This window comes from Pogona vitticeps, chromosome 2 (genome assembly GCF_051106095.1).
Source record: "Pogona vitticeps strain Pit_001003342236 chromosome 2, PviZW2.1, whole genome shotgun sequence".
NCBI classification, from domain to species: Eukaryota; Metazoa; Chordata; class Lepidosauria; order Squamata; family Agamidae; genus Pogona; species Pogona vitticeps.
The window spans coordinates 189,346,697-189,367,460 of record NC_135784.1 but is presented as its reverse complement, the minus strand read 5'-3'; the positions used below and the strand labels follow the sequence as shown (position 1 = coordinate 189,367,460).

The 20,764-nt window shown below is 41.3% G+C and overlaps 1 protein-coding gene across 2 annotated transcripts in view; it reads right to left on the bottom strand.

Moving 5' to 3' along the window:
- The window catches only part of STXBP5L (syntaxin binding protein 5L), a 102,934-nt gene that overhangs the window by 13,835 nt on the left and 68,335 nt on the right, over positions 1–20,764 (bottom strand). Inside the window, exons 17-23 of one of the 2 annotated variants that reach the window (XM_020789486.3) lie at positions 18,080–18,205; positions 14,116–14,267; positions 10,398–10,469; positions 8,011–8,079; positions 4,695–4,865; positions 3,654–3,893; positions 36–393 (exon numbers count right to left, since the gene is read on the bottom strand). In XM_020789486.3, the coding sequence (XP_020645145.3) occupies positions 36–393; positions 3,654–3,893; positions 4,695–4,865; positions 8,011–8,079; positions 10,398–10,469; positions 14,116–14,267; positions 18,080–18,205 (1,188 nt within the window). The remainder of the gene's footprint in view (positions 1–35; positions 394–3,653; positions 3,894–4,694; positions 4,866–8,010; positions 8,080–10,397; positions 10,470–14,115; positions 14,268–18,079; positions 18,206–20,764) is intronic. The other variant, XM_020789487.3, reaches the window with a different exon arrangement.

The window sequence follows — 20,764 nt, the reverse complement described above, 5'->3', positions numbered from 1 at the left end:
CCTGTGAAGTTTTACGGGGGAGACGGGTCAATTACCTCAGTATCAGGATACTCCCACTAGCAGACAAGGTTGCCAGGCAAACACTGTTACACAGGGTCACCACGTCTGCTCGCAACAGAAAAGATGTGTCTGTGATGTTGTGAACATAGAGACAGATCTGGGAAGGCAGTGAAAATACTTTGGCTTGCTTCTCTGAGCAGATAACGGCAAACTGGTGGTCTCCCATATCCTGGGAGCTTGAAGAATGTAGGACAAGTTTCCTCTTCTTGTTTCTTTCACTTTCATCTGTGCTGTTTGGATCTCTCCACGCTTCATAGGGCGGACGGATCAAGGTCCCCATGCAATCCAAACAAGCAAACCTTAACACAGCTCCCTTCAGTGATAGAACGGTACCTACAAAACATATTCAATACCCTGTATTAACCTTTCCAACCAGCTATAGAGGTGCCAGTTCATTTTAAGTCCCACAGTCATATACTGCACGTGTTAAATAACCAAGGTTTCTCTCCTACCATGTTACAATACAGTCCAAACTATGATACACAAGAACATCTATGTTGGGTCAAACCTCTAAATCAAGAGATATCCATCCTATTCGCTCTTGGCAACTATATGCCTTTGGTTTGGGATGAATGGATGGATGGATGGATGGATATCCTACCTTTCCTGCAGTGAGCTCAACGCATTCTACGTGGCTCTTCTCCTGCCCGTGTTATCCTCTTAACAACCCAAGGGCTACCACCCCCACCCACCCCAGTCTGCTTCGTGGCGATTTGTCTTTTTTTGAGCCCAGGTCTCCTGAGTTGTAATCTAACACTCTAACCACTACACTACAGTGCCTTTAGAACACTACCAAGTTCCCTGAATACACCTATAACATCACCTTGTCAAATGTAATGTTGCCATTTGTTATTTGGGAAACAGTAGTTTGGACAATGAACATTTAATCGTGTTAAATGTTTCCTGAAGTAAAAGAAACAGAAATATATTTCCAGCTACTTCCAAACGTAACAGCCAGAGCTGAGTTATTTATTCCTCTTCATCAATGAATAGAATGTTACATTCTAAAATAAGCCACTTTCTTCAATCCATCGGTATCAGCTAAAGACTCAAAGTCATTGTACACAGTGACAATGAATAGTGGTTTTTAATTGTTAAATTTATTAACAGTCGTGCAAAGTTACAAGAGATCCCATTAAAACCTAATTAAATTGAAACAACTGTGCAAGATTTCTCACATTCTATTGCAAGCTTCCCTGACACCCTTTCTGGCAGCAGTTACTTCTCAGCATGACTGATGCATGTGGGCAGAAGCCTAAAAATTAGGAATCAAGCCTTAAAAATTTGTGGGTGAAGTGAGATGTCTGCAATATCACTGGTTTTTGGATTTCAGGTAGGAAATTAGCAACAATTGGCAAGCATTTTAAATTAGTAAGAGGTCCCCTCTGGGTAACCCTTCACGCTTCTTGCCTTAACGTTTGGTAGTTTCCAATTTTTGGTACTTTCTGTACTTTTGGGGTTGCTTGTTGGTAGACTTCCAGCTCTGAAAAAGGTTTTCTTTGTTGTTTATCCAGAAGGATAATAATTTTCTGATAGTATCTAGGGCAAATTGCTTTGTCTTGGATTGAGCATAGGAATCCTTCAGTTCCAGCCTGAAGACGGCCTAAGTTAGGCTGTAGGTTTGATTGTTACTTATCAACATTATAATTCAGGAGGTAAATGGGGTGCTGTTCATGTAATGCTTTCTCAAGCCATGAATCCCTGTGTGGTGGATCTTTCATTTATACAGGCTGGTTCTCACCCGCAAGTTGTAATACTGTTAGCCCTTCATTGCTTTCCAGTATCATTTGATGAAGTGGGGTCAGGCTCCCACCCAAGCAGTTTTAGTTTCAAAGTTTGACTGTTTGACCCATACAGAGAGTCTTGAGATTGCCCGTACTTCATGGCAACTAAAGGTGGTCTGTGCATGCCTTTGGATGACTGCACCAGTATTTTGAAAGGACAACTCATAGTCTCCTGTTTATACCATCAAGACCACTGCACCTCCAGTCAATAATGGCAAAAGAATAGGGTTGTGTTGTTGTCCTCATAGTAGTATCATAGAAACAGAGCTGGAAGAGTACAGGCTATTCCCAGCTGGGTGCCGAATTCTCACTTGGAACCACCTGATGATCTTCTCCAGGGGCTCCCAGCACGCAGAGGGGTGTGTGGGTCCTGTCTCATTTGTTTTGCTATTATTCTATTATCCTGTGCTTTGCATTATCTTATGGTAACTGAAGCTGTGCAGTTTTTCTACTATGCTTTCCCCCCTACTTCATGGTCTCTTAAATACAGTTTTGTAACTTTTTCCTTGCCACTTAAGCAGGACAGCAGTTTTGAGGATATTCTCCATGCTAGTAAGCACTTCCCAGAATCTTCCGCAAATCATTATGGAAATAAGACTTGTGAAGGCAGAACATGTGAAAATCATAGAAACCACTGGTTTCAGAACCAATTTAAAACAGAAAAGCTGAAGAAAGCTAGACGGCAGATAACTGGAATCTTACCCTTCCGTCCCACCCTTTACAAACTATTGGAAACTACTCTCACGACTGCATGACAGTGATCAGGAGGCAGCAATTGAACTGCTTGCTTCCAAAGGAAGTAATCATTAATCTACTCTAAAGTGATGTGTTCTTTTATGAGACGGGCCACTTCAGATGGTTGATGAAAGCCCCCCATGCTCTTTATTACAAAAACAAGCCCGTGTGCCTAACAGAACTACTATGCCAAGGATCCCAGTTCTACTCAAGCCTTTTCCCTGGCACATTAATTATCTATAAGCAGAGGATGCCTGTTCAGTCATGCAAGCACCGTGGCACAGCCCAGGCAGAGGGCAATGCCTTTAACAGCTCCCTGTCTGCAATCAATCGTACATACTTTATGCTAACACATTCATATTCTCGTAAATGGCCTTGAACTGCTCTGCATAAAATCAATTTGATTGGTGTTCTGTTTGAATTTCTTTTAGTGCCAGAACAATAGCAAGCACTTACACACGGATATTAGACTATACAGAAAGACAAGGCCACCTCTCGCCCATGGTTCATGGCTACCTGTCCTCCCTTAAGAGCATCGGACTGCACAGAGCCTTTACTCTTGCACGGCTCAACGTTCTGCCCATAGCTGTCCTCCTGGGCAGACTTCTGAGAATTCTATTTCAGCAAAGATGGTGCCTATATAAGATCGGACTTCCTGCATCTTCTGTGTACTTCCATATAGTAATCTGTATTACAGTCTGAGGGCTTAGACTTTACAAGCGAGGGGGCAATTTTACAATGTTTTGAGTCCCCCACCCAGTAACCCTGCACCTCTTGGAACATTTTCATTTGTGCTTTTTAAAAAATTAAGGCCACTAGAGGGTGCAAGGGGACTTTGCAAGTTACCCTCCTCTTAACAACAACAACAACCTGGGGGTTGGTGTTGACAGACTAAGTGTAGCCCTACAAGGTACAGGAATTGGTGTGTTTATTCCCCAGACATCTGGAGATTTCCCACCTCGGCTCTACAGCATCAGACCATGAGACCAGGAACACACATCCTTAATTGAAAAACATTAGTGGCATGTCTTGGCACCTTTTCAAGCAAATACAATGGAAATAAAACATCCTTACCACTTGGAGAAGCCATTCCAGGCTCAGTCTGCCTCACTTCATCCGCAGTGGGCAGATTAAGGGATACAGTTAAGACCACACCCAGGCCTGTACCGACCCAAAGGCAAGGAGAGATTGTGGTGTCATTTTTCCGTGCAAATGATTCTGTGAAATATAAAGCTGTAATGGCTTCTTTGGATTCCTTATCAATACTGGAGACACTAGAGCTTCGAGAATGACTCATGGAGTTTTCCCTGTTATCTGTTTCAAGAAAGCAGCATATATTAACATATGAGACAGATGACAGTTCCATTGAGCACCACATGATGTGCTTAGCAACGGCTCTGCCTTGGGATTCTTTTCATGAGATGTCACTGAAGAGACCCTTTACACACTGCAGAGTTATGGATGGTTCCTCTCCTTAGCAGAACACATGCACCAGGACAGCTATAGGAACAGTGTAGATTAAAATCCTCTTTGATTTTTCTGCTGCCCAGCAACTTCTGAACAAACAATACTAATGATAACTCTCAACATAAAAGGAATTATCTGTGTGACGCATAATTTTAAGAAGACCAATTTAAAAACCTCACTACAATGGTAAACTAAGATATAGTAGGGGTGTACCACTTGATGGGTCTTGTCAATCCCCAGGTTTCTCCAAGAACTCTCCGGACAGATTTCTGGAAGTTTTGTCCACAAACACATATCTGAAGACACCCTAATTTTACTTACCTAGACAAGGACAAGGCCTCCTTGTAGGTTCCTAGAAATTTTTACCCTTCATTTCCTACTGCAATGTTTCCTGGGAGGAAGCTGCCACATTGTTTCCTGGAGGTGGTGGATCATCAGGAGGCACCGTCTGTAAAGCATTAGCGCCAACTGACGACCGCATCCAGAAACTATTGTGACACCATCTTCCCAGGAGGCAGTGCAGCAGGAAATAAATGCCTGAGAGAAGGGAGTTTGAGTTAAACCAACCACAAAAAGTAATTAATGGAACACCCACAATAGATGGCCTTTAAAGGAAAATGAAAATTGTAGATGTCTAATGGTACTCACCTTCTGTTGTGATTGGCAAAGAAATTTCCATGCAGGCAGCAGATTGTGCTTTCCTAAATGGAGGTTTTCCAGGGCCCCAGCGATTGATTTTTGAAATGTCTGCACTGGATAGACGTTTCCCAGAGCCACAACTTTGGGATGTTGGACTTGTGCAGTGTCCATTTACAGGATCTACAGTAAGAATGACATTTAAACAAAAATTAAACTGCAAACTCAAGTTCCTGGTCAGGATACAGGTGGGTTCCAAACTGTTATGAAGCTTGCAACCACTGGAACATCTCCCAACTGAGGTTCTAGAATCCATCAGATTATTTCTGCAGGCAGGCTTTACACAAGAACAGGAAAACACTGGCATTAATTTGTTTCCTGCATGTTCTGGAGGACATTACAAGATTATTCAAATATAATAAAGCAAAACAATTCTTGGTAGGACTAGATGAGGTGGGACAGACCGATACTTTCTCTAGATAACTGTTCTGCTGAAGGCAGCATCCATTAAAGTAAATAAAATCACTTTTCATCTTTATTGCATAAAGGTACCTATTTTGGATTGCAACACCTATAAAGCTCTGCCCATATGGAAAATGTTCAGCCATTTTTCAAGATCGTATTACTTTTAGTAAGTTAAAGGATAATTAATTCACTTTCCAAGGTTCTTTTAAAATTTAAAATTGTTGGAATTGACCGGGTGCAACTCAGCCAACTCTCAAGAAACAGGCCAACAATTGGTGCCCAAATACAGTCTCTGGTTTGGGGGTCATGTATAAATATTTGCCACATAGACCCACTCTTACATTTGAGGAAGTGGACTTGCCAATGAAAGCTCACATTAAAATATAGAAGTTAGTCTTTTAAGTTGCCATAACATTTTTGTCTTCCTCTCTTTTTTTACTTGTTTTACCTCATCTTGAGAAATGTGTGTCTTTGTACAGGAAACAGGAGCGAAAGAGTTAACATCTCAAATCACCTCCCCAGGTTTCCTTACTTATCCCTCACCTACCCTGGCCTGTGTTGACCTTCCTTTGACCTCAGAAGTCTATTCTAGTCACATAGACTCCAAGAGGCTAAACCAAGCACTTAGAATTCTATCCCAGTAAAGACCTTCTTGCTCCCTTTCTAATGTGGGAAAGATCAAACTATCTTTTTTTTAAAAAAAAGAAAGAAAGAAAGGGATTCAGGATCTAGATGGCGGTTCTCTGATTGTGAATAGGTGTTAATTAAATTCATTTTCATAGCTGTTGCATTTTTACCTGTTGTCTTACTGTTTTATGGCTGTTTTAGTGACTGAAACAGTCACAAATCAATAAGATAGCAGATGAAAAAAATACAGCAGCTGTCAATATCCTGTAACCTATTTTCAAATTATGTTATTGTTTTAACACTGTCATTAGCAGCTCTAAACTCACCAAGGAAGGGCAGAGCTCTCTAATATCATCACTGCCTAAAAAGACAAAAGCAAGATAGGATATACCGGTAAGCTGCCCTAAGTCCTTTCATTGAGAGAAAGGTGGCATAAAAATGCAATAAATAAAACAGAATAAGGGCGTAAATGCAAGCTATAATAACTTGAGGAGGACAAAAGTCTAACAAAATATAATGAAATTAATGCATCCAAAAATCTAAGGTAACATACATAGCTATTTTATAATCGTTTGCCAGGATTCAATGGTGTTCATTAGCATCCAACACTGAAACTAGCACAATTTGGATTCAGTGGATTTGGGGCTTTGCTCACTCTGGTACAGCCCTTTGTGGCACCCCCCCAACACCCCCTCAAACATAATGCTGTTTTAGAAGATTTTCAAGCCCTGCAGAGCATGCTGGAGGGGAAAAGTGGAATGAAGTTCTGGTGGAAGTGGCAAGATTCAGCAGAATTATACCACTTGATTCTGGCTAATGTTACTTTCTCTTATTTTAACTTAGTCAGTTTCTAATCAGTGTATCATTGGAATCACTGTTTATTCAAAGAAGAAGAAGAAAAAGAAGCACACAAAAATCACAAATCTTTTCAAGACATCCAGAGAGTGGTTCGGAACTGCTGATTCAACAGACTGTTTTCACAATGCACTTTCTTAGAGGTAACCATCTATGCCGGATAGTTCCCCTTTCGGTCCTGTCTTGGTGTTCATGATTTCCCCTGCCCCTTGCCCAAGTTCCTAGCTACCAGAATACATGCCACACATAACATACTTTCTATCAATTTGCCTACATTATTTAGTATTAACACTACAAGTCCATAGAAAATAAAACCAATGGATCAAACAGCAATTTATACCTGGGATCTCTTAAATATTAATAAACAATAAAAAGTCTTTTGGCACTTCAAAGATTTTTTCACATAAAGTTTTATCAACTGCAGCCCTCGCCATCATTCAATAGTATCAGTTACTATGCCCAACATTTTATCTTGCCATTGCTTTCTCATAGATACATCTTCAACAGCTAAACAACACCCTATACAGATAATAATACCATGGCCAAGATCCTGTTGGGAAAAAAACATGCGTGCAAAAGCAATCGTGACTCTCTCACTTCACATAATTGGTTTTGAACTGAATTTTGAAACCGGTACCCAACTCGTTATGTGAACAGCAACCTACCAGAGGAGGAGACTATTTGTGTGATTGCCCTTTTAAGACAGGCTTCCTCAACAGGACTGGCTTCTAAAATGTTCAGAAGTTATTTTCGGCAGCAATAATCCAAGCCTTCCTAACCAGTAGGCATAATGTGTTAATAAAACAAAGAAACCAACCAACCATATGTGGAAAGTGGTTGCTCTACCTATTCTCTACTTATGAGAAGTAAACTTTGGAGGGTCACATTTGTGTAATTTGACTCTGCATGTATTGTTGGCAAAGGTCGTATGAAGGCTACATCTGGGAGTCAGGGAACTCAGGTGTCTTATGTCTCCAGTCTGGCAGAACAGCTGAATCTTGTTGCCAGTTGTGGCTTCTACTGTCAATGTTTCTACTGATGTGCTGTAACCAGGTAAACCACATGGGGCAATGAAGCCCCCGAAGCCACATGTATTGCTTTGGCCTTCTATTCCTTAGATATCAGCTTCCACTTAAATTTGTTTTTTCAAACAGGATGAATTGTTGCATCAAAAGAATCTGTCAAGGAACAGTCATAACAACTCTCAAACACACTATAATTAACTGACCCTTCATCATAATACTGTATAACTATTAAGTTATAAATTATATTACTGAAAAATGAAGCAACCCACATTCTAACACAGAATATAAATTCTCCTCAAAATAATCCAGAAGCAGAACTAGTCACATAAATGGTTAACATTCCAAATCACATGTACCTGAGGTTGTGGGGGATTTGCACCTCTCCAGCTCCAGCGAAACTGGACCATCTGAAAGTTCAGTAAGACCTTGGAATTAAGGGAGTAAAACAGTGTTAATACGGACTTGCACAAGACCCTAAAAATACTGGCGTTTTTTTTTTCAAATAGGTGTCATAATATTTTATTTTTATGACACAACAGCCCCTCTATAGTATGAGAACAGGTATGAAGACAAACTTTTACTCACAGAGCTCTTATTCAATAGCATCTTTTTTGTTAAGTGGCAGAAGTTGCTGGATTGTAGCGTTATTAAAAAGGCAAAACACAAACACACACACACAAGTCTCCCTCTCATCTTAAAAACATTTCTGGGGCATCAGCCTTCTTCTTCAACAGTTGGTTTTGCTTATTATCTAACCACAACTTTTGGAAACAAGGGAATATACAGGGAATATGCAAAGGGTGTCCACCAGTCAGTGCTGGTTCCTTTGCCTTGCGAAAGGCAAAGGGACCAAGAGGACTGCTCTGCCTTGTCCCCATAAATCAATGGTCCCCAACCTTGGGCCTCCAGATGTTCTTGGACTACAATTCTCAAAAGCCTTCACCACCACTTCTGCTGGCCAGGATCTCTGGGAGTTGAAGTCCAAGAACATCTGGAGGCCCAAGGTTGAGGAGCACTGCCATAAATGGTCTTGATCCAACTCTACACAGCCAGTAGGAACCACAACATTTGTACAAAAATAGGGGCTGAGAATCATCTTTGCCTGTTGTTCGAGGCAGCATGGCTGTCAGAACTACCAACAGTTAATTTCAGTTAACTGCAGTTAACTTCCATTTTCTTAGCAAGCTGGCAGCAAAGTGTAGCCAGGGAGAGAAAGGAGCAGCAGGCTGCACAAAGATCACGGATGCCAGCCACAGCCCCTGAGGGCCTAATCCTTCTTCAGCAATTGATCATCAGCACTCTGCCTGGTTGAGGCCAGAATGAGGCCACCAGGAGGGGAGAGACAGAAACATCACAGGGATTTCAGGGCCACAGCTTTCCTCTCTCCGAGTGCCAGTAGTGACAGGATGAGAGAGAACATTAAAACTCTTTGTCATAACTGTGTGTGACAGAATATTAATATTGGAAATACATTGTTTGTCTGAAGAAGAGAGATAATTCAGATGAAGCAGGGCTGTGGCAGCAAACAAGCTATACCAAGTTAAGTTGGTAGCTTTTTCTCCATGGACACTTGAAATGTGTTTGATTTTTAGTGATCCAATAAAAGTACATTTGACTATGGATTTAAATTTAACTTGCTCAGTTCCAAGCCTTGTATGGATGTTACTACTGCTATTGCTAGTTCTGCTATCTCTCACTCCCTGCAATTCCGTGTTGATCCTTTTCGGCAATAACAACCAACAATACAATTTCCTGCCTTCTCGAAGACTCTAGAAATGGGAACACAGTTTTGCTTATTATGTGTTCCTCTTGCTCCCCCAACTAACCTCTAATTTCCTTTTTTTTAAAAGTTGTTTTTAAAATCTCCTTTCTGAAACATCTGGAAAGTGTATTTTGTCTCTTAACTTGAAAGCAAGAGGAGAAATGAGAGGAAGAAGGGAGAGGGAGGAGGGCAGCAAACACAGGGGTCTTCACATAGTGCCATATTCATCTGAATGGACCCAGATTGTGGATGATACACATATCTTTAAACTCTCATGTAAACATGTCTTGGAACCTTAGTCTGGGTTTGGGTTCCTGGACACATGTTCATACATGTATGTTCAATGACAGAAATATAAAGGATGGTTCCACACTTTATGCAATAATACAGAGACGATGCTGGTGGCATGGTGGACCATTTGCTGGTCTGTGGACTCTTACCAGTACCTAAGCTTCTACCACCTGACACGACACAGGCAGTAGAAATCCTCGTGGCGCAGTGGTTAAACCGCCGTACTACAGCCAAAACTGTGCTCACGACCTGGGGTTCAATCCCAGGTAGCCGGCTCAAGGTTGACTCAGCCTTCTATCCTTCCGAGGTCGGTAAAATGAGTACCCAGCTTGCTGGGGGGCAGGGGGGGCAGAATGTGTAGCCTGCATAATTAACTTGTAAACCGCCCAGAGAGTGCTTGAAGCGCTATGGGGCGGTATATAAGCAGCACACTTTTTGCTTTTATTGTAAAATGTTTCTGGTATAATCAACTATACATTCCCATGTCAGTCAACATTTTTTTCACTATTTTAACTGGAAACACAATGTATAAAGATAATATAAAGCACATCACTGTCACAAAAAGACAAGTTTCACGTTACATAAAAAAAAAACAGAGGGGAAAGGCATGCGTGCTGAATAAAAACATATTCAGGTCAGTCACGTACCAATCTTGACAAATTGCCATTGGCTAATCTTTATAGAACTTACTCTGATAGGAAGTACGGATCCGTTTCGTTAAATCGGGATAAAAGTTAGATAGGCCACGCATGCAAAAGTTGTCTTTGGAACATGCCAGAATATCAGCATCAGCAGCAGGCAGAGGGAAGAGAAAAATATAAAACAGTCCAAAGTGAAAGGAAATGATACCATGACCAGCATCTATTTCAGCACAGATGAAAAGGGGCCTACACCTCTGCAGACCCTCTGGATCAAAAGATGCACAAAATAAATTAATTTAAAAATGAAAAATGTAGGGTAAATGTGAGCAAAAAACAAAGTGAGCCTGTCTCCAAAGCATAATTTTGGGAGATTTGCTATTTTAAGCACAATTTTACATTTACATGTTTATATTTAAACATGAAAGATTTTGCCACGTAATCTGATTAAAGCATTTGTAAACCTGTCTCCTAAGGCTACTGAATTTTTCCTGTATTTACATACATACATATGTATGTATTTAGTAAGATGTTTAAACAGTTTTCTTAGGAAAATGAAACCAATGCTCCTGATAACTGGTAATTTTGTTTATGCTTTCTGTTGTGTCAGAAGAAAATTATGTTTTTAATTCATAATTTTTCGATTTGATTTTTAAAAATAAAGAAGAAAAGGAAATTTTCCAGAATCCTTGTTTCAGAGCAGTTGATCTAGTCTGCAATACACCTTGATCAAGGCACCTGTCTTTTGTGCTACATTTATAACTTTGGGCCACAGGTAACAAGGTCATGACTGGATTTTCATTTGTTTTATGAACAGTAATAGATGTAGGATTTATGTTAAAGCTCTGAATATGGTAGTGTTCATGGATATGTATCCCATTTATTTTCCTAACAGACATAGATTCCTAAAGCTGCTAGTTTTCACAAGAAGCAGCAGATATAATCACATCCCAGCAGATTTTTTTTCCCCATGGCTGCATTAAAATCTCTGAACGTTACACTTAAAAAATGGTGTTACTAATTACTTCCCAGAAGCCATTTTGATGTTATTATCATTGCTTGACTGTACAAGAAATGTCTTGCTCTTGAGCTATTAATGTGTTGCTTTGTCAGAAAAATACAGAGAAAATACTCTTTGGTTTTATTATTATATTTTTATAAATAATTCCATGTTGCTATATGAGAACTGGGAACTAGAAGGAACCAAAGAATATTTCCCTTGCCACTTAGGAAAACTTCGGTCAAAATGCCTTGAAACAGTACTTAAAAGTAACTCTTGAAAGCAACTGGGTGTTATTCAGATACTTAATGAATGTAGGTATTACGTGTTATACTCCAAAGTAAATTTGTAACTGCTAGTTGCATTTCTTATTACCCCCCAGAGGTAACTTGTTACAGACAATTGCATTATTTGTAACTAGTTACTTCCGACCTCTGAGCTGAAGGCAGATTCAGATAAGCAATTTCTACAGGGGGAATCCTTTTCCCCTAACAGGCCAGAGTTACAACTCAATTGCCCAGAGTCCAGAGGTAGGAGAGATGATGACTTTTGTCCAGTGACTGTGATAAAGGAAAGCTGGTGGAGTGGCAACCCTTGGGAGGCACAGTCCCAATCACAGTTGGGTTATGATAAGTCAGAATGCCATGGATCATCCTTCCCTGAAGGAGAAGGATGAAGCTTTGGTTACATCAGCAAGAACGGCTATGGTCTCAGACATGGGATGAAGGAGGTGACAAGGAGGTTCCCCAATTATGTTTCTCTAAGCAATGGTAAATAGGAATCTTTGAGTAATACAGTGGTACCTAGCTTAACGATTACCCCGCTCCACGACGAATCCGCTTAATGATTAGGTTTTTGCGATCGCTTGTTTAGATAGGAAAAAAACACTTTACGATGGTCAGTTCCCTGCTTCAGGAACCGATTTTTCGCTTTACGACTATCAAAACAGCTGATCGTTGGGCTTTCAAAATGGCTCCCCACTGTGTTTCCCTGCTTTACAGGCACTAGAAAATGGCCGCCCTATGGAGGATCTTCACTGAAAGATGATGTATTTCGCCCATTAGAACGCATTAACTGGGTTTTAATGCATTCTAATGGGCTTTTTACTTTCATTTTACGACGATTTTATTCTACGGTGATTTTGCTGGAACGGATCATCGTCGTCAAGCGAGGCACCACTGTACATGCCTGCAAAGCCATACTGGGAACTGAGCAATCTGGGTAAGCAAATGCAGGACAGAGATTGAAAACAAGCTGAAGGCAAAAGAAGTCTTGCTTCCAGGTGGGCTTGTGCATTCCCCCCTCATGTAGAACCGATGGCTTGAACTTTATCAGATAAGAGTAGCCCTAGTTATTGCTGCATTCTGCCCAGAACCAATATTAGGGAAGACAGGAGCAATGCTGAAGATGGGGTAGGGCAATTAATATAAACAACGGCACCAGGGAGAGTGTTGACAAGTCCAACCCCAAGGTCAACTACAGGCACTGGTACTCAAGCATGGGTATGCTTCCAACACTGGAATGGACAGCACAGCGATCTGCTGCATTCATATGGTGCATCCTTCCTCTTCCAGCCTTTGTTTGCCTTGGCTTTAGAGTCAGCATGTGGCCACAAGGTTGGCTTCATCCCTTTCAGGCTCCCTTCAAGCTCAGGTGTTAAAGAGCCTGAGGTTAGGGAGGTTCTGACTTGTGGGTGATTACTCAGGGCCAGGGCAGAAGCAAGTGGGAACGCCAGTATCTGGGAGCTGGTCATGCTGCATGCAGGAAAGAGAGTGCAGCACTCTCGAGTGCTCCTTCCAGGAGTTTCTAGAAGTGCTGGCTGAGAGTGTCTCATTTAGCACTCTTGCGGGAAGGACAAAGCAATGAAGCAATCTCAGCCAGCATTTCCAAGACCTCCTACTGAATGAGGACAAGATAGGAAATTCCAAATACTGTACTATATCAAATCAATGGACAGCAACAGTGGGGATTTCCTTTCCCAACCAGTAGGGGAGAGAGATTTGGAAGTGGGACAGGGAAACCCAGATTGTTGGTGGCTCCGATGGGGCCCCTGGTAGACCCAGACTGAGCCCAAAAACAGAGGTTCCCCTCCTGTGGCTTAGCTTTAAATTGCTCGAATGAGGCTTTGCGCAAATGCACAGCTCAAATGACTGATACACATAAACCAAGAAGGTGGACTAAAGGCCTCGTTATTTTTCATATGAAACAAGTGAACTGGGAAATAAAATAAAAATTTCAAGCCAGGATCCTGTAGAACACTCGTGACGTCTAACTCCAATTGTACAAGGAGGAATTGGACACTTCCCTGGGCCCTGGGAGTGCAGTCCTCACTATTAATCATTGTGATAATTATGTATCACCTCCAGGATCAGAGGCAATACACCTCTGGACACCAGTTGCTGTGGGATGCAAGGCAGGAGGTGCCACTGTCCTCGTGTTCTTCTTGAAGAGAAGGGAAGACAATACTCAGCTAACAATAGGTGGGTATTTGGTCTCATGTAGCATAGCTTTTCTTGGTTCAAAAATATTATTTCATATATTGACGAAGCATGCTTTTAAGCTCACAGAAAACCAAACTGTTCATTCTTTTTTTTTTTTGCCACTACAAAAGTGTCAGTCGCTGATAGTAAGTCGTCAGTCAGATGTCTCGTATATAGCTGTGAACTTTCTCTTTGCTCTCATAATGACATGCATTCAACCTTGTACCAAAGCCGCAAGCAATAAGAGGAAGGCTGTCAACGTTCATCCCTGCTCTCCATTGATCTCCTACCTGCAGCAAACTGTTTGCTTCTGCGAGGAGAGCGAGGCTGCCGTTGATATAAGTCACTTGATCCGTAAAGTTCAAAGCTTCCCATGCTCAGCAGGGTAGTCTTCTGTATAAAATCCACAACAGCCAAACCATTGCAGTTTCCAAATGCAACTCTGGAAAAGGACATAAGTCTCAAGGGACATTGTACTTTAGTACTTTGGTATTATTTCTTTCAAAGAACAAAAATGTGGCCCATGCTGGGACCTCAGTGCTCACTCCTGCCCTATAACTCTTTTTCATATACAGTATTTCAACATATCTTCGTGTCATTTATAACGTGTCTTGTGCTTCTTACCCTATGTCTCCCTACTTCATTCATTTCACAGGTTACTATATCTGTCATCTGTCCACTTGGTATGTCTTTGACAAGCATGGACACTCTTATGCATGCCAGGCCACTCACAAGCACAACAGGACAAACTCACCCATATATTCTCGTTGAATCTGAACATATGCCAACTGATCTTTTGGTACTTGTATACAAATACAGACAGTGCAAAACAGCACATTTTTGTCATGTATGCCTATCACACAACATGGGAGAATGTCACAGCTGTATTTCAGTTTGATAGGGCTTCCCTTCTTTACCCTGAGCTTTAGAGAGGTAGCATGGAGCACAAGAAGCTAGTTGGGATACATGGTATCTAAGCAAGGGTTCAAGAGTCGTAGCACATCAAGGGTTCTAGAGTTATAGTACACATTCCCAAAACGTCTTAGTAGGGCCAGATCAAAGAGATACTTGTTCCCGCATTATATGTTATGTTAAAGAGCTACCTTTGCTGAATATTTTTTTCTACAGCAGTCAGGATCGCATAGGAGGCTCAAAAGACCTCGGCTGGCCACAAATTAAGGCTAATGTTGTTTGTGCAGTTGCACCACTATTAAGATGATAGCTGAATCTCAACTGTAAAGCAAATGAACAAAGGACTGCCCAATTTGTATCAGAGGGAGCAAGGAATGTGAGCTGAAGAAGGTGATACATAAAACTGACTGGGCTGAATATAGTTAGCTGTACATTGTGGAAACTGACAACTTCTCCTGACAAGATGTAAGGAGCGGAACAGACTATAGTAGATACTCAGATGTGGTTCAAGGCCAAGGTCATTTCACATGAGCAATAAATACACTCTCAAGGGCCACTCTTGTAAACAAGCACTGTTTAATGGAATCTAAAAGGACAGATGCTCTGTATTTATTTATTTATTTATTTATTTATTTATTTATTTATTTATTTATTTATTTATTTATTTATTTATTTATTTATTTATTTATTTATTTATTTATTTATTTATTTATTTATTTATTTATTTATTTGGTTTTTACCCTGCCCCTCTAGACAACGTCTACTCGGGGCGGCTCTGTATTAAATTAGGTGCCTTATCTGTAAATCTCATGATTCAACTCATCTTTCTAACTAAAGATGGAATATAATGCTAAAACATTTCATGCTTGGTTTTGGTTTTTTAAAAATCTTTTTGATCTTTAGACACATGATTATTGGATGATGGTTTTGTTATGGTCCAGAAAATTGGAAAAACATGCACTGAATGAACTTATTTAATATTGTCCGTTTAGCCCTTGTTATATGGCTTGTGAAAACAACACAATTTATTAAAAGATGTTGCCATCTCAGATGTTCACACCCAATGACATGTGGGCAGGGATAGGGCTTGAAGTGCAGCCAAAGTATGCTTCTGAACACCCACTACACTTCCATAAGAATCACATATGAAGGGGGCTAGAACGTGGCTTACATGTGGCTCCTTTTTTGTGATAAGAGTAACATGTAGCTAAGCTATCAGAATCAACAATACAATCAATTAATACTTTATAAATATACTCATTTCATATCTATTCTGAGATTTCTGAAGTTGCACTCCCCACCCCTTATTTTCACCCACAGAAATATCATGTTCCTTGATTCCTTCATCATCTTTTTCCCAGCGACCAGTACCATCGAGAGCCAGGGCAGCAGCATGACCCCGCTGCGCCTTTACACATACAGACATAAATGAGTTTGCTACTTATAACATGTGACCTGTGACTTGTAATCCTGGAATCATATATACAGTATATCACAGAAGTGAGTACACTCCCTCACATTTCATAAATATTTTAGTATATCTTTTCATGTGACAACACTGAAGAAATGACACTTGGCTACAATGTAAAGCAGTCAGTATACAGTTTGTATAACAGTATAAACGTGCTCTCCCTTCAAAAGAACGCAACACACAGCCATCAATGTCTAAACCACTGACAACAAAAGTGAGTACACCCCTAAGTGACAATGTCCAAATTGGGCACAAAATGTCAATATTTTGTGTGGCCACCATTATTTTCCAGCATAGCCTTAACCCTCTTGGGCGTAGAGTTCACCAGAGCTTCATAAGTTGCCACTGGAGTCCTGTTCCACTCCTCCATGACAACATCTCAGAGCTGGTGGATGTTAGAGACCTTGAGCACCTCCATCTTCTGTTTCAGGATGGGCCACAGATGCTCAATAGGGTTTAGGTCTGGAGACATGCTTGGTCAGTCCATCATCTTTACCCTCAGCTTCTTTAGCAAGGCAGTGGTCGTTTTGGAGGTGCGTCTGGGGTTGTGATCATGTTGGAATACCGCCCTGCGGCCCAGTCTCCAAAGGGAGGGGATCATGCTCTGCTTCAGTATGTCACAGTACATGTTGGCATTCATGGTTCCCTCAATGAACTGTAGCTCCCCAGTGCCGGCAGCACTCATGCAGCCCCAGACCACGACACTCCCACCACCATGCTTGACTGTAGGCACGACACACTTGTCTTTGTGCTTCTCACCTGGTTGCCGCCACACACACTTGACACCATCTGAACCAAATAAGTTTATCTTGGTCTCATCGGACCACAGGACGTGGTTCCAGAAATCCATGTCCTTAGTCTGCTTGTCTGCAGCAAACCGTATGCAGGCTTTCTTGTGCATCATCTTTAGAAGAGGCTTCCTTCTGGAACAACAGCCCTGGTGTGTGCGGTGTATGGTCTGAGCACTGACAGGCTTACCCCCCCCACCCCTTCAACCTCTGCAGCAATGCTGGCAGCACTCATACGTCTGTTTCCCAAAGGCATTCTCTGGATATAACACTGAGCACAGGCACTCAACTTCTTTCTGGATATAACGCTGAGCACGGGCACTCAACCATAGGTCTTGGCCACCATGCTGCAGCTCAGTTTCAGGGTTTTGGCAATCTTCTTATAGTCTAGGCCATCTTTATGAAGAGCAACAATTCATTTTTTTCAGATCCTCAGATAGTTCATTACTATGAGGTGCCATCTGGAACTCCCAGTGATCAGTCTGAGAGAGTGAGAGCAATAACACCTGCTCCCTCTTCACACCTGAGACCTGTGACACTAATGGGTCTCATGACACCAGGAAGGGAAAAGGGCTACTTGGGCCAATTTGGACATTGTCACTTAGGGGTGTACTCACTTTTGTTGCCGGTGGTTTACACACTAATGACTGTGTGTTGCGTTGAGAGGACAGCACATTTACACTGTTATACAAGCTGTATACTGACTGCTTTACATTGTAGCCAAGGGTCATTTCTTCAGTGTTGTCACATCAAAAGATATACTAAAATATTTATGAAATGTGAGGGGGTGTACTCACTTCTGTGATATTAGCATCCTTTGACATTAATTTGGTTTTTGTTTACCTGTAACATGTTCTGTGGCTGACAGTGGAACGACAATTGGCCACAAACAATATTGACTGACTAAATACATTTATAGTCTTTTAAAAAAAGGCTGCTATAACTAAGGATGAGGCGGGATAAGAATCCATAAGGTTTCATCCTGCCAGATTTTCACATTACTATTTAAACCAGTATCTCTGGGAACAATGACACAAATGGAATCTCTTTCAGCAAAATGCAACCTCTATAGGGTTAACTTACAGTCCATATGCTGAGTTTGCTGCTAGGCTGGTTATTTGCTGAGGAGGCTCACCATCTGCCCACACCAACTGAATAACAAGCTGTGCTTGGTAACCAGGAGGCATCCTTACAGCACGAGTCTTAACGCTAGAATAAAAAGAGAAAAGGCATCAGAACAATCAGGATTCACAGTTATAAATGACTTAATGGATGAGAAAACCACTTGGAGACTTCAGCTAGTTGTTACATAAGAAATGCAGGTTATATAACCTTTCCAAGAAGTTAAACCCCTGGTGGTAACCAGAAGATAAATGGGGCGAATTAAGGTCCTCTCCCCTCTACTGATCCTCTGCTCCCTATCTTTCCCAGAAACAGCTTTTCCCATTTAAATAAGGCCATCGGTACAACAAAACAAGTCCTTTATGTCATGTCTGATTTGACAGTCAAAGCAAGGCCTAAAAGCAAAACAGAGACATTAAAATACCCCCCTCTCTCCCTCTCTCTCTCTCACACACACACAAAACTGTTCTCCCTCCAAACATCTCTGTGATATCCCTACAGATACCAGAGGCAGTAGAAAATTTGCTCCAAATGCATGACAAAAAAACTCTTAAACAAGCCTGAATTTGAACTGAGAAAAATTAAATTACTAGCAAGTATGCATGATCCGCTTAAGAATATTCTATGGTTATTAGATATTCTGAACTTATGTAAGCGTGTAAGGGTTTTTAAAGTCACTTTATCATCAATATACACGGTGAAACATACTGATCAGAATTGTTCATGTAACATCTGCATAACTTCCCATGGTTAATAGTATAACTTAATAATTAATTTTCATTATTTATTTATTTATTTATTTATTTATTTATTTATTTATTTATTTATTCATTCATTCATTCATTCATTCATTCATTCATTCATTCATTCATTCATTCATTCTGCCTTTCCTCTTAAGAAGGACCCAAGGTAGCTTACATAACTAAATTATTAAAAGACAATATTAAAAGCTAAAAACAGTAAGTATACAGATACTAAAAAAGGATCAAACAGATACCACCACTAAAAGACAGTGAACAAAAACAACATCAAAAACACATACAAAGCACTACCATCAATCTCAAACCCCATTTAGGTAGCCAGTCATTAAGGGAAAGCTTGCCTGAAGAGAAAGGTCTTCACCTGCTTGCAGAAGGACAGCAATGATGGGGCCAGCTTATCCTCCTGTGGGAGGGAGTTCCAAAGTCTGGGAGCAGCCACAGAGAAGGCCAAACACTTGTGAGGGTGGTGGAAGCAAAAGAAGGGCCTCTCCTGATGATCTTAACAATTGGGCGGACTTGCAAAGGAAGGCACGGTCTTTGAGATAGCTTGGACCCAAGCCATTCACGGCTTCATAGGTTAAAACCAGCACTTTGAATTGTGCCAGGAAACAGATCAGCAGCCAGTGGCTGATGTGACAGGGGGATTATGTGATCCCTGTGACCAGCCCCAGTCACCAATCTGGCTGCCACATTTTGGACCTGCTGAAGTTTCCAGACACTTTCCAGCGGCCGCCCCACAGTGAACACGTTACAGTAATCCAGCTGGGATGTAACTAAGGCATGTGTCACCATAGCCAGACAGACCACTCCACAAACAGGTGCAGCTTGTTGCACTAGTTTTAATTATGAAAAGGCACATCTGGCCAGTGCTGAAACCTAAGAATCCAGGCTCAGAGATTAATCCAAGAGCACCCCCGAACTGCACACATGTGTTTTTAGAGGGAGTGTAACCCCATCCAGCATAGGCTGCATCTGCCTTTCAACTGACAAGCAGCACCTCTGTCTTGTCTGGATTAAGTTTCAGTTTATTCAGCATCATCCAGTCCATTAATGATACCTGACACTGGTGTAGAACTGAAACAGCTTCCTTGGACTTAGGTGACATGGAGAGATAGAGTTGAGTGTCATCCACATACTGCTGACATCGAACCCCAAAACTCTGGAAACCTTTCCCAGTGGTTTCATGTAGGCTTTAATTAACACAGGAGATCAAAGAGAGTCCTGAGGGACCCTGTATGCCAGTGGCCAGGGTGTCAAAAAGGATTTTCCCCAGCACCACTTTCTGAGTTTTCTACGAAGGACCAGACCCCTTGTAAAACAGTGTTTCCAAGTGCTGTTCCAGAGAGATGGGGCAGAAAGATACTACAATTGTTGGTATTAACTGCTGTGAGGTCCAGCAGAACCAACAGGGACCTACTCCCCCGTCCAGTTCCTGGTGTAGGTCATCCACCAAGGTGGCCAAAGCAGTCTCCATCCTGTAACCAGGCCTGAAACCAGATTGAAATGGATCAAGATAACCCATATCATCCAAGAACCCATGAAGCTGAGAAGCATCCAAGAATGGAACTTTAGAAACTGGTTGGCAATTTCATTAATGTGTTCTCCATTTATTCATCGGATTGCACCAATAACCATCCCAGTAATAGGATTATCAAATTTGCAGACGATACTACACTAGTAGGACTTATCTCTGGGGATGATGAGTCTGCGTATCGGGACGAGGAATTACAGCTATCCCGCTGGTGCAAAAAAAAACAATCTTTTATTTAACATCCAAAAAACCAAGGAATTCATAGTGGACTATAGGAAAAAAAGAGCAGACATTCAGCCGCTGTATATAGATGGAGTTTGTGTGGAACAGGTGGTTGAATGTAAGTTTCTTGGG